At 42.1% G+C, this 12,420-nt stretch overlaps 1 protein-coding gene across 8 annotated transcripts; it reads right to left on the reverse strand.

Annotated features, from left to right (window-relative positions):
• Positions 1-1,017: 1,017 nt before the first annotated feature.
• Positions 1,018-9,034, reverse strand: apoob (apolipoprotein O, b). Of its 8 annotated transcripts, none has more exons than XM_036943789.1 (9): positions 8,934-8,972; positions 5,600-5,707; positions 5,264-5,386; positions 5,083-5,115; positions 4,796-4,850; positions 4,610-4,705; positions 3,091-3,182; positions 2,408-2,497; positions 1,018-2,320 (listed from the first exon to the last, which is right to left on the reverse strand). In XM_036943789.1, exons 1-9 carry the CDS (start codon positions 8,955-8,957, stop codon positions 2,285-2,287), a joined length of 657 nt encoding a protein of 218 aa, XP_036799684.1. In that variant the 5' UTR covers positions 8,958-8,972; the 3' UTR covers positions 1,018-2,284. The 8 variants fall into 8 exon arrangements, 7 of the variants coding, with proteins under 7 accessions (XP_036799684.1, XP_036799686.1, XP_036799685.1 ...); XM_036943791.1 differs by having other exon boundaries at positions 1,018-2,324; XM_036943790.1 differs by lacking the exon at positions 8,934-8,972 and adding an exon at positions 7,474-7,566.
• Positions 9,035-12,420: the final 3,386 nt, after the last annotated feature.

Consider the following 12,420-nt stretch of genomic DNA (forward strand, 5'->3'; position numbering starts at 1 on the left):
TAATCAACCTTAGAATAAGGCTGTAACGTAACAAATTGTGGAAAAAGTCGAGGGGGTCTGAATATTTTCCGAATGCACTGATCATCTGAGACGGCGGAGAAGAGAAGAGGGAAAAAGAGATAGCATCCTTTATCTCCAGACAGGGAATAATATTTTCATCCTAGATTCCCCATGAGCCTCGCTGATCTTTGAACCTGACTTGTTTGTCCAGAGTTCTAAACGGTGCCCCGTTACTGATTAACCATTGGCTGAGGCTGAGAGAGAGCCTGTGATGTTTCCATCTATTTAAAGACACACCAGGGAGATTAAACACTAACTCCCCATGAGGCCTTGAGAGCTTTTCTAACCCTTTTCAAACTATAAACACAATGTTCTATTCTAGCAGAGGTGTTCATCACTCTGTTGCACAAATAGACACACAAATGATTTTACACAGGCATTCACAGCCACGCAAACATGACCCCAGTGAGTGACACATGCCAAGGCATGATGGATAAGGTTGAGGGTCAAGTCATACCAACCAACACTCCCACCCTCAACTCACCTATCACTCACTCGCTCACCCTCACTGCAGAGTTAAACTGGACTGTCTACGTCAAAACAACTAGTGAACATTGTGTAACTCCCACCACAGGGTTACAGCAGATTCAGTACGTTCAGTAGTGTTGTTAACCTGGTCCCATCAGGTAGTGTTGGAAGAGGAGTTGGCTAAAGTACATCAACATGTGGGACAGGCTAGAACTGCTGTAGTTCCTCGTCGTATCTTTTTCTCCAGATGAACGTTTTATGGTTAAATGGTTTTACAGGCAGGGAAGATAAATCCCTTTGAATAACCAATAACACACATCTGGAAAAATAGCCTTTGGACATGACCCACTTATCTCATAGCATGGACAGACTACCCTCCCTGTTTCTGTCTTTGTGAGAACACCAGAGGCATACACAGAAACATGACTTTCCATGCATCCAGCACCAGTAAATATGTGCGGAAGTTTAACTGTAATAACACAATCACAATCATATAGGAGTTTGGTTTATTAGGACCATGTCTCTGTTTATAGATAGTAGTTTTCTGGGAACAGACAATCAATACAAAATCAACCAATTCAAAATGAAAATCATCACCTGAAACACAAAATACTTCAAATATACACCACTTTTAAATATTCTTCAGTAGAAGTACATCTTTAACTTTTTAAATACTTTATGTAACATTATCGTAGTGCACTCTGTGGTGGATCAATGATGGGGGAATGTCTTTAGAAATAAATACATAACCAAAACAAGCATGAGCAACAATATTTAGACAAACACAGAAACGAGGTCAGAGGACAGCTGACAGGAGTCTCCTGTGTCCATTGGCATGGTTACAACAGGTTGGCATGGTTAGTTGGCAAGGTAACTGAGCAAGAGGGAATGTGATGTATCATGTTACAGGAGAGACAGCGGTATGTTAAGGTCCTCTGTCTAGGGTGTGTGTACACCATGGAGGCGCGGTGCATATAGGGGTGTTGAATGTGATTTCGATCCACACTGGTGCAGCACACCCAGATGTACAGAGTTTATATCACCTCTAGTAAGCCAGGTTATATCACTGAAAACAAATTGTATTTTTACGACAAGAGACTGGTTCCAACCAATTTAGACATACAGTAGATTATGGTAATAACAGGCTCTTACCACTGGTGGGTGTGATGACATGATGTAACGTCCTTCAAAATTCAAATACTTTTCTGTTTTGTGTGCCAACACTACGTGCACCGTGAGGAGCTTTGTGTCACACGTTTGCACCTAGGGAAACACTCTCGGGGAAAAGAGGGCTGTTGTGAATATAGGTGATTCTGTCAGAAGTTGCAGTCCAACTCCTCTGACAACCGTTGTTATCATGCCAAGAATCCTAATCCCCTATATTAACATCAGTCATTCGGGATTTCACAATTTCATGAAACAAATCAGGTGCCAAAGGCATAGGAGAACAAGGGCCTGAGGGCCAGCAACAATCCACACCTAGGAACACCACATGATTGAACATACACTCCCAAACACACTCTGACACAACATTAGGCCCACAACATGAACACACACAGTCAAATAAAACACCCTGGGTTTTACGTCCAATATAGATGGATAATATCGGTGAAACAATATACAGGCCGGGCTCCAATTATAACCTATCCTCTACGTTTGAACCAAATGTTCCACGACACAACAAAATGTGATTGTTTTGGGACCTTTGATGCCATTAACTTTCAAAATCTCATGCGATGTGTCTAGGCTCTCTGTCTCAGCTACCAGTGCTCTTGTCCTCGGCCTTCTCAGCCTGCCTGAGGGGAAACAGGAAGCAGGAATACACATCATTATTACTGAACACACCTCAGGCAGCTGATTCTTTGTCATGATGACTAACCTTGCCCTTGCCAAATGGCAGGTCCTTCCAGAGCGTCTGCACAGCATCCCGACCCTGCTGACTCCAGCTGTACACAGAGTCCCTGCTCACCTGAGATAGAGACAACCACACACACACACAAAATTGAAACACCTTCTATGAAGTCTGACCTCAATCAGATAAACCATGTGACAGATTTAGTGCACAAAATGTCATTTAAAAACACCCAACACACACTAATCACTCATTAAGTGTCTAAACTATTCATAACTCACAGAAATACAGCCATTAACCCCCCCCCCAGTCAGCAGTCAGAGGTTCCAGCTTTCCTCCCTCCCTCTGAACAGCTGTCTCCTCATCACTTTCCTATCCTGCTGCTGTATCATACATCCTGTCTGTCTGATCTGGCTGTGTTGTGGCACACAGAAACACACACCTGTATCCTCTCTATCTCTGGGTGTGCCTCTCTCAGACAACAACATTAAACAGACCTAAAATATACCAGGAATCCACACCAGAATAGGGCACCCCGCTTTGAAACCAAAGGGCAGACTATCAATCACATTCCCTCCCCACACACAATCGCTCTTATTTCACAGCCAGAACTTCCTACAGGAAACCACAGCCTTTCCCGTTAGAGAGGGGGGAAAAAGGGATGGAAGACACACACTAACATTGCACCCCACACCCACACCCACACACACCTTGGTTAAGGAGGCAGCTTGCTGGGGGTAGAACATGGAAGCACTAAGAGCCATCAGCCCGACAGGAAACACCAGCCTCTTCACCCTGGAACCTAGAGACACAGAGTAGTGCTGAGCGATTAGTGCCTCTTCACCCTGGAACCTAGAGACACAGAGTAGTGCTGAGCGATTAGTGCTTTTTGAGGTCAGTTCCAGTTCGGTTTTAGAAAAATAGTCCTGGTTTTAGATGATTTATTATTACATTAAATGCATTGTGGGTTGAATGCTGTAACACTGAATTAAACTATGAATAAAAGTCCCATTACTGCTTATCACTTAATAACAATCATTTGTTCACCTTAGTTTAAAGCTAGAATCCTTAATTGAAACATTAAAGTGGACATCCTGCCTCATCTGTGGTAAAACGCTGAGGGATGGGCCTGGATGTGGACACCTGCTCTTCGAACATCTCATTACAAAGTCATGGTTGTTAATATGGAGTTGTTCCCTTTTGCTGCTATAACAGCCTCCACTCTTCTGGGAAGGCTTTCCATTAGATGTTGGAACATTGCTGCGGGGACTTGCTTCCATTCAGCCACAAGAGCATTAGTGAGGTCAGGTTAGACCTCCTGATGTTGGGCGATTAGGTCTAGCTCGCAGTCGGCGTTCCAATTCATCCCAAAGGTGTTCGATAGGGTTGAGGTCAGGGCTCTGTGCAGGACAGTCAAGTTCTTCCACACCAATCTCAACAAAGCATTTCTGTATGGACCTCGCATGCGCAAGGGGGCATTGTCATTCTGAAACAGTAAAAGCACAGAATAGTCTAGAATGTCATTGTATGCTGTAGCGTTAAGATTTTCCTTCACTGGAACTAAGGGGCCCGAACCATGAAAAACAACCCCATGACCATTATTCCTCCTCCACCAAACTTTAGTTGTCACTATGCGTTCGGGCAGGTAGCGTTCTCTTGGCATCCGCCAAACCCAGATTTGTCAGTTGGACTGCTGAATGGTGAAGCGAGATTCATCACTCCAGAGAACGCATTTCCACTGCTCCCACGTTGAAAGTAACTGACCTCTTCAGTAAGGCCATTCCACTGCCAATGTTTGTCTATGGAGATTGCATGGCAGTGTGCTCGATTTCATACACCTGTCAGCAACGGGTGTGGCTGAAATAGCCAAATCGACTAATGTGAAGGGGTCTTCACATACCCGTGTATATCAATGGATGTGGCAACTAAGGATTCTAAGTCATCATCACATCTCTGCTCAGGCTGTAGCAGCCAGCCAGCCATCTACAGACTTGCCAGGACCATTGGCAGCAGTTCGCAATGAATTCTGGTCATTGTAGTTAATGACTATGTTGAATATTGGCCTGCTGAAAAATACAACTTCCTACTACATGGCAGAGTTCTTCCTTGATCTGATCTCTTTCTAGAGTAATGGCATATCGAGCTCACAGAAGAAGAAAAAATGACATGGATTTCAAATAATTGAACCGACGTCGATAAATTAGTTGTGTGGGCGCGCGTACACATTACCTTTGGCCAGGTACAATCCTAAGAAGCCAGAGAAGCCAACCACCCCGACGCTGGGATAGAGGTCCGGAGGAGGATCATTGAGGAACTCATATGTCTCTGAGAAAGAGAGAGACAGAGAGAGAGGACACAGTTTTGTGTATGTATGTGTATATAAAAGGTATCTGCATGATATAAGTGTCTTCTCACCTCTCACTGTCCTGGTGGAGGCGCTCACAGTGGGCTCTACAGTCCTGTAGACCTCCTGTTTCACAAGATATGACATCACAAAGAGGAGATAGAGAACTTTAATCTATGCTTCAATATTAAGAAGCTGCTGAGCGGAGGACAGCTCATAATAATGGCAGGAATGGAATAGTCTGGATCAATGTGTTTGATACAATTCCATGTATTCCGTTCCAGCCATTACTATGAGGCATAACTCATTGTGTGTATGTTAGTGTGTCAAGTCTTGGTAGATAGTGTCTGTCACCTACCTCAGCTTTCTCCAGGGCAACCAGACCCGTTACCTACAGGAAAACAAGAACCACAAACCTTAAATCTGAGGATTCCAAAAGAAAATTAGAGAGGTGCCACATGAGATTGCCTAGATTCACCCATTGTGTTCCAGTTGACAGGTAAGTAAGAGGCATACATCTCTGAGGAAGAGGGGTGTACCTGACACTGGTTGGTGTAAGGCTCGGCCCATTTCCTCAGCTTGGCCACGCCCTGTTCCACTGGCCCCACCTCTGGCTCCACATACCGGAGCTGCGGCTCCGGAGTAACATAGAGGGACGGGAGCTGCAATACACACACACACACTTTTCAATCGAGCAACCTACAGCAACGTTGTCCTGTCTAAGTCATTTTATCTGCAAAGTGCCTTGTGGGAGCCTGCACCCACCCAAACAGCTCTTATTAGCAGATAAGCTTGGACACGCATGTCACCTGTCCCTTCATATAACTGCCAAATAATTGTTCTCGGAGAGGAGACAGAAGAGCCATACTAGCTACCTCTTCAATACTGAGACTCAGAGCTGCAGGTTTCTTCTTCACCTCGCTGGTGGCCAGGACAGTCGCAGTGCCCGTCATCAGACCCAGGACCCCTGGCACAGCGGCAGACTGCAAATTAAAAACAGAAATACCTTATTTACATCAGTATTCAGACCCTTTGCTATGAGACTCGAAATTGAGTTCAGGTGCATCCTGTTTCCATTGATCATCCTTGAGATGACTTGATTTGAGTCCACCTGTGGTAAATTCAATTGATTGGACATGATTTGGAAAGGCACACACCTGTCTATATAAGGTCACACAGTTGACAGTGCATGTCAGAACAAAAACCAAGCCATGAGGTCGAGGAATTGGCTGTAGAGCTCAGAGACGGAATTGTGTCGATGCACAGATCTGGGGAAGGGTACCAAAAAATGTCTGCAGCATCGAAGGACCCCAAGAACACAGTGGCCTCCATCATTCTTAAATGGAAGAAGTTGGGAACCACCAAGACTCTTCCTAGAGCTGGCCGCCTGGCCAAACTGAGAAATCAGGGGAGAAGGGCCTTCGTCAGGGAGGAGACCAAGAACCCGATGGTCACTCTGACAAAGCTCCAGAGTTCCTCTGTGGAGATGGGAGAACCTTCCAGAAGGACAACCCTCCCTGCAACACTCCACCAATCAAGCCTTTATGGTAGTGGCCAAATGGAAGCCACTCCTAGTAAGAGTCACATGACAGCCCGCTTGGAGTTTGCCAAAAAAGGACTCAGACCATGAGAAAAAATATTCTCGGGTCTGATGCAACCAATATTGAACTCTTTGGCCTGAATGCCAAGTGTCATACTGGGAGGAAACCTGGCACCATCCCTACGGTGGATGGTGGTGGCAGCATCATGCTGTTGGGATGTTTTTCAGTGGCAGGGACTGGGATACTAGTCAGGATCGAGGGAAATATAAACGGTTCCAGACTGGGGCGAAGGTTCACCTTCCAACAGGACAACGACCCTAAGCACACAGCCAAGACAATGAAGGAGTTGAGAATGTCCTTGAGCCAGAGCCCGATCGAACATCTCTGGATACTTGAAAATAGCTGTGCAGCAACGCTCCCCATCTAACCTGACAGAGCTTGCGAGGATCTGCAGAGAAGAATGGGACAAACTCCCCAAATACAGGTGTGCCAAGCTTGTAGCATCATACCCAAGAAGACTCGAGGCTGTAATCACTGCCAAAGGTGCTTTAAAGTACTGAGTAAAGGGTCTGAATACTTATGTAAGCCTTATATATTTTTATTTCTACTAAATTTGCAAAAATGTCAACCTGTTTTTGCTTTGTCATTATAGGGTGTTGAGATTGAGGGGGGAAAACAATTGAATCAATATTTGAATAAGGCTGTAACGTAACAACATGTGGAAAGACCAGAGGTCTGAATAATTCCCGAGTGCACTAACGTTCACCTACATAAGGGCAAAGTTTTGCACAAAATAAAGAATAAGGCTAATATATTAAGTATATTTACAAACCCGGACATACCCGGTTTGTCCAGTAATGCCATGGCCAGATTTATGAATAAAAATACGTTTTACGAGATTAACTATTTTTTTTGATCGCGAATTCAGATCGTAAAACGTCTTCTCTTTTAGCTCGTCATACATATGGCTAGCTAGCTAATGTCGAATTTTTATAACTAACCCCTTCTGTCTATGTTAACTTCATTGACCCTGGCCACACTTGTAGTGGTTTGGTTTGCTGACGTTAGCTAGCTAGCCTATGCTCAGCCCAACCAACATCACTCTTTTAAACAGTATTTTACGGTTGTCATTTTGTAGTTTGTACTATTCTAAGATAACCTGAATGTATCATACAAGATACAAAAAACAACAACAGTTTAACCGTTACCAGTTTCCAAACGTTTGACATTTCTCTTCCTGGTGACTTTGCTTTTGTACGGCAAGTCGGACGGCAATAAAAACACTATATTTCGGTATTGTGGAACAATATGTATCTCAACAGCGACATCTGGTGGTGGCACACTATAGTGAGCATCACAGGTGAGCGCATACGACACACTTTCCCCAACACAGTGGTGGAAAAAGTACACCTTTGTCATACTTGAGTAAAAGTATAGATACCTGAATAGAAAGTTACTCAAGTAAAAGTGAACGTCACCCAGTAAAATACTACTTAAGTAAAAATCTAAAAGTATTTGGTTCTAAATACACTTAAGTATCAAAAGTAAAAGTATAAATAATTTCAAATGTATTGTATTAAGCAAAGGGCTTGTCTGTCTGTCATAGATCAGCATTTATAACCAGCCCTCAGTCTCAGTAGGATAAAACTATAGAATATTGTGGATAAAAACACCCTGTACGATGACTATTTCTAAAAGAAAAAATAAATCAGATAAACAATGTATTTACTATAATCTGAGTAGACACTGCTATTTCAAACACTTTGTAATTTATATCCAGAAATAAATGTTCATACTGTTAAGCTTTTCTGCTTTACTTGAGTGTTTTATTTATTTTACTTTTACTTCACAACATTCCTAAAGATAACACATGGTCATCCCTTTTGCCTCTAATCTGGCTGACTCACTAAACGCATGCAACTTCTGTAAATTATGTTGGAGTGTGCCCCTGTCTATCCGTACATTTTAAAAACAAGAAAATGGTGCCATCTACTTTGCTTAATATAAGGCATTTGAAATTATGAATACTTTTACTTTGATACTTAAGTAGATTTTGTACCAAATACTTTTAGACTTTTACTCAAGTAGTATTTTACTGGGTGACTAACTATTACTTGAGTAATTTTATATACTGACTTGAGTACTTTTTCCACCACTGTGTTGGGAAAAAGTGTGTCGTGTGCTCTCATCTGTGATGCGCACTATAGTTTGCCACCACCAGATGTCACTGTTTCACAATACCGAAATCTGCTGTTTTTATCCCCGTTCGACTTGCCGTACAAAATAGTGATGTTGGTTGAACTGAGCATGGGCTAGCTAGCTAACGTCAGCCTCAGCAAACCAAACCACTACTACAGTAGTGTGGCCAGGGTCAATGATATTAACATAGACCGAAGGGGTTAGTTATAAATATTCACTACAGTCACTACAGTCCCTGGTTTGAATCCAGGCAGCATCACATCTGGGCGTGATTGGGAGTCCCATAGGGCGGCACACAATTGGCCCAGCGTCATCCGGGTTTGGCTGGGGTAGGCTGTCATTGTAAATAAGAATTTGTTTATACACACACACACACACACACACCACTGATCAAAAAGTTATTTTGTTGGCATTTACGTATGTCCCCATTACCAGTAAAATGTCATCAAAACCTATTTCTTTCACTTACTTGCTGTGTTGTTTCGTTGTTCATTTCTTCTGTCGTTTCATTCTCAACCAGGATTTCTATGGAATGCCATTTTGATCTTTGCTATGGAACGCCTTTTGGGTCTTTGCATGTCAAAAAATATACTATTTAACACTATTAGACGTGTCATATGACTGCACGTAACAATTTAACGCGTTCATACATGTTTTTACATAGTTATTACACATTGATTACACTATCACTCGTATTGTATATGTCACAACGACTCATCGATACGTATGCTATGATGCTGGTAAAGTTGTCTCGCACACCTACAGTGCTGGTCATTAAAAAAGTTAGCTAGCTCATGGATGCAAACAATGTTCTTCCCCCAAAACATAGCAAAATGACATCTGTTTCAGTAGCTATAGTTAGCTAGCTAACTATATAGCTAGGTTTCATCATCTAAAATATCTCTAATTTATGAGACAGTTATTGTTTGATTAATGGTGGTCTATGTGAAGCTAGCCACAATAAGGATTAGCCACAATAGTGGACTTTGCAGTTAGCCTTCAAAATGAAAGTATTGATTGTCAAGGGCAATGAATTCCATTATCTTGGCTTTAATGAATTTCGCCCTTGAGTTGTCTCGCTGAAATATTCATACTCTTTTAAATGACTGCTCGACTTGTTGACTGCTCGAACCACACAACAGACGTGGGCTAGGTTAGGAATGTTGTGTTGCACGTGCAGTGCAACATTTTACGTGGCGTCATTACGTCATGTTATATAGGTATGCACGTCAGGTTTGACATAGGTTTTGCACATCGGCCGATACCGATGTTGGCATTTTTAGCTATTATCGTCCGATTCCGATATGTTCACCAATATATTTGGGGCGGCAGGTTAGCCTAGTGGTTAGAGCGTTGGGCTAGTAACCGAAAGGTTGCAAGTTCAAATCCCCGAGCTGACAAGGTACAAATCTGTCGTTCTGCCCCTGAACAGGCAGTTCATTGAAAATAAGAATGTGTTCTTAACTGACTTGCCTAGTTAAATAAAGGTAAAATAAAATAAATATATCACTCATCCCTAATAAATGTCTTTGACATTTAACGTTAGCTATCTAGCCATATTTATGACTAGCTAAAAGAGAAGACGTTTTATGGTCTGAATTTGAGAAGACATTTTTTTTTCTCACAGAACATTTTAATTCATAAATATGGCCATGGCATTAACGTTACTGGACAAAACGGGTGTCACATTATTTAAAAAAAATACTTGTAGCATTATTCTTTGTTTTGTGCTAAACTTTGCCTTTGTTATATAATCTAACGTTAATGTAACTTACTTTCAATACCTGTAAATAACATGAGCAAGTCTACTTCTGATAAGCTTCTCAGTAAAGCATTAAAAACTATTTTGTGTATGTCCATTACATGAAATCCAAATAAAATCCATTCAAATTACAGGTTGTAATGCAACAAAATAGGAAAAACACCAAGGGGGATGAATACTTTTGCAAGGCACTGTATGTTCGTCAAAAAGTGTTGACATGCTTGTCAAATCTTATCTACTATTAAGAGCTGTTTGGGTGGGTGCAGGCTCCCACAAGGCACTTTGCAGATAAAATGACTTACATGACAAAGTTGCTGTAGCCTGTGTCTCAGTATTTAAGAGTTAGCTAGCATGGCTGTCTGGTCTCCTTTCCAGGAACAATTATTTTGCAGTTAAATGAAGGGACAGATAACATGTGTGTCCAATCTTATCTGCTGTTTGGGTGGGTGCAGGCACTTTGCAGATAAAATTACTAACAGGACAAAGTTGCTGTAGGCTGCTCGATTGAAATATATGTGCGTGTTGCGTCCCTCTATGTTACTCCAGAGCCGCAGCTCAGTTACAGTTGAAGTCGGAAGTTTACATACACCTTAGCCAAATACATTTAAACTCAATTTTTCACAATTCCTGGCTTTTAATCCTAGTAAAAGTTCCCTGTCTGGTCAGTTAGGATCACCACTTTATTTTAAGAATGTGAAATGTCAGAATAATAGTAGAGTGATTTATGTTAGCTTTTATTTCTTTCATCACATTCCCAGTGGGTCAGAAGTTTACATACACTCAATTAGTATTTGGTAGCATTGCCTTTAAATTGTTTAACTTGGGTCAAACGTTTTGGGAAGCCTTCCACAAGTTTCCCATAATAAGTTGGGTGAATTTTTGCCCATTCCTCCTGACAGAGCTGGTGTAACTGAGTCAGGTTTGTAGGCCTCCTTGCTCGCACATGCTTTTTCAGTTCTGCCCACAAATGTTCAATGGGCTTGAGGTCAGGGCTTTGTGATGGCCACTCCAATACCTTGACTTTGTTGTCCTTAAGCCATTTTACCACAACTTTGGAAGTATGCTTGGGGTCATTGCCCATTTGGAAGACCCATTTGCGACCAAGCTTCCTGACTGATGTCTTGAGATGTTGCCTTAATATATCCAGATAATCTTCCTCCCTCATGATGCGATCTATTTTGTGAAGCGCACCAGTCCCTCCTGCAGCACCCCCACAACATGATGCTGCCACCCCAGTGCTTCATGGTTGGGATGGTGTTCTTCAGCTTGCAAGCATCCCCCTTTTTCCTCCAAACATAACGATGGTCATTATGGCCAAAAAGTTATATTTTTGTTTCATCAGACCAGAGGACATTTCTCTAAAAAGTACGATCTTTGTCCCCATGTGCAGTTGCAAACCGTTGTCTGGCTTTTTTTATGGCGGTTTTGGAGCAGTGGCTTCTTCCTTGCTGAACGGCCTTTCAGGTTATGTCTATATAGGACTCATTTTACTGTGGATATAGATACTTTTGTACCCGTTTCCTCCAGCATCTTCACAAGGTCCTTTGCTGTTGTTCTGGGATTGATATGCACTTTTCGCACCAAAGTACGTTCATCTCTAGGAGGCAGAACACGTCTCCTTCCTGAGCAGTATGACGGCAGCGTAGTCCCATGGTGTTTATGCTTGCATACTATTGTTTGTACAGATGAACGTTGTACCTTCAGGCATTTGGAAATTGCTCCCAAGGATGAACCAGACTTGTGGAGGTCTACGTTTTTCTGTCTGAGTTCTTGGCTGATTTATGTTGATTTTCCCATGATGTCAAGCAAAGAGGCACTGAGTTTGAAGGTAGGCCTTGAAATACATCCACAGGTTCACCTCCAATTGACTCAAATTATGTCAATTAGCCTACCAGAAGCTCCTAAAGCCATGACATAATTTTCTGGAATTTTCCAAGCTATTTAAAGGCAAAGTAAACTTAGTGTATGTAAACTTCTTACCCACTAGAATACAGTGAATTATAAGTGAAATAATTTGCCTGTTAACAGTTGTTGGAAAAATTACATGTCATGCACAGAGTAGATGTCCTAACCGACTTGAATTTTTTCTTAACTGACTTGCCTAGTTAAATAAAGGTTACACACACACACACCCCCAAAAAGTTATTCTGTTGGCATTTACCTATGTCCCCATTACCAGTAAAATATAACCAAA

This window comes from Oncorhynchus mykiss, chromosome 15 (genome assembly GCF_013265735.2).
Source record: "Oncorhynchus mykiss isolate Arlee chromosome 15, USDA_OmykA_1.1, whole genome shotgun sequence".
Taxonomy (NCBI): domain Eukaryota; kingdom Metazoa; phylum Chordata; class Actinopteri; order Salmoniformes; family Salmonidae; genus Oncorhynchus; species Oncorhynchus mykiss.

Excerpts from the sequence above, each read along its gene's own strand:
- apoob (XM_036943784.1), bottom strand. The coding sequence starts at position 8,957 with ATGAACAACGAAACAACACAGCAA. Across the intron at positions 5,708-8,933 it reads ACAACGAAACAACACAGCAA|TCTGCCGCTGTGCCAGGGGT; the intron begins GTAAGTGAAAGA and ends TTTAATTTGCAG. Across the intron at positions 3,183-4,609 it reads AGGATTGTACCTGGCCAAAG|GTTCCAGGGTGAAGAGGCTG; the intron begins GTAATGTGTACG and ends CTGTGTCTCTAG.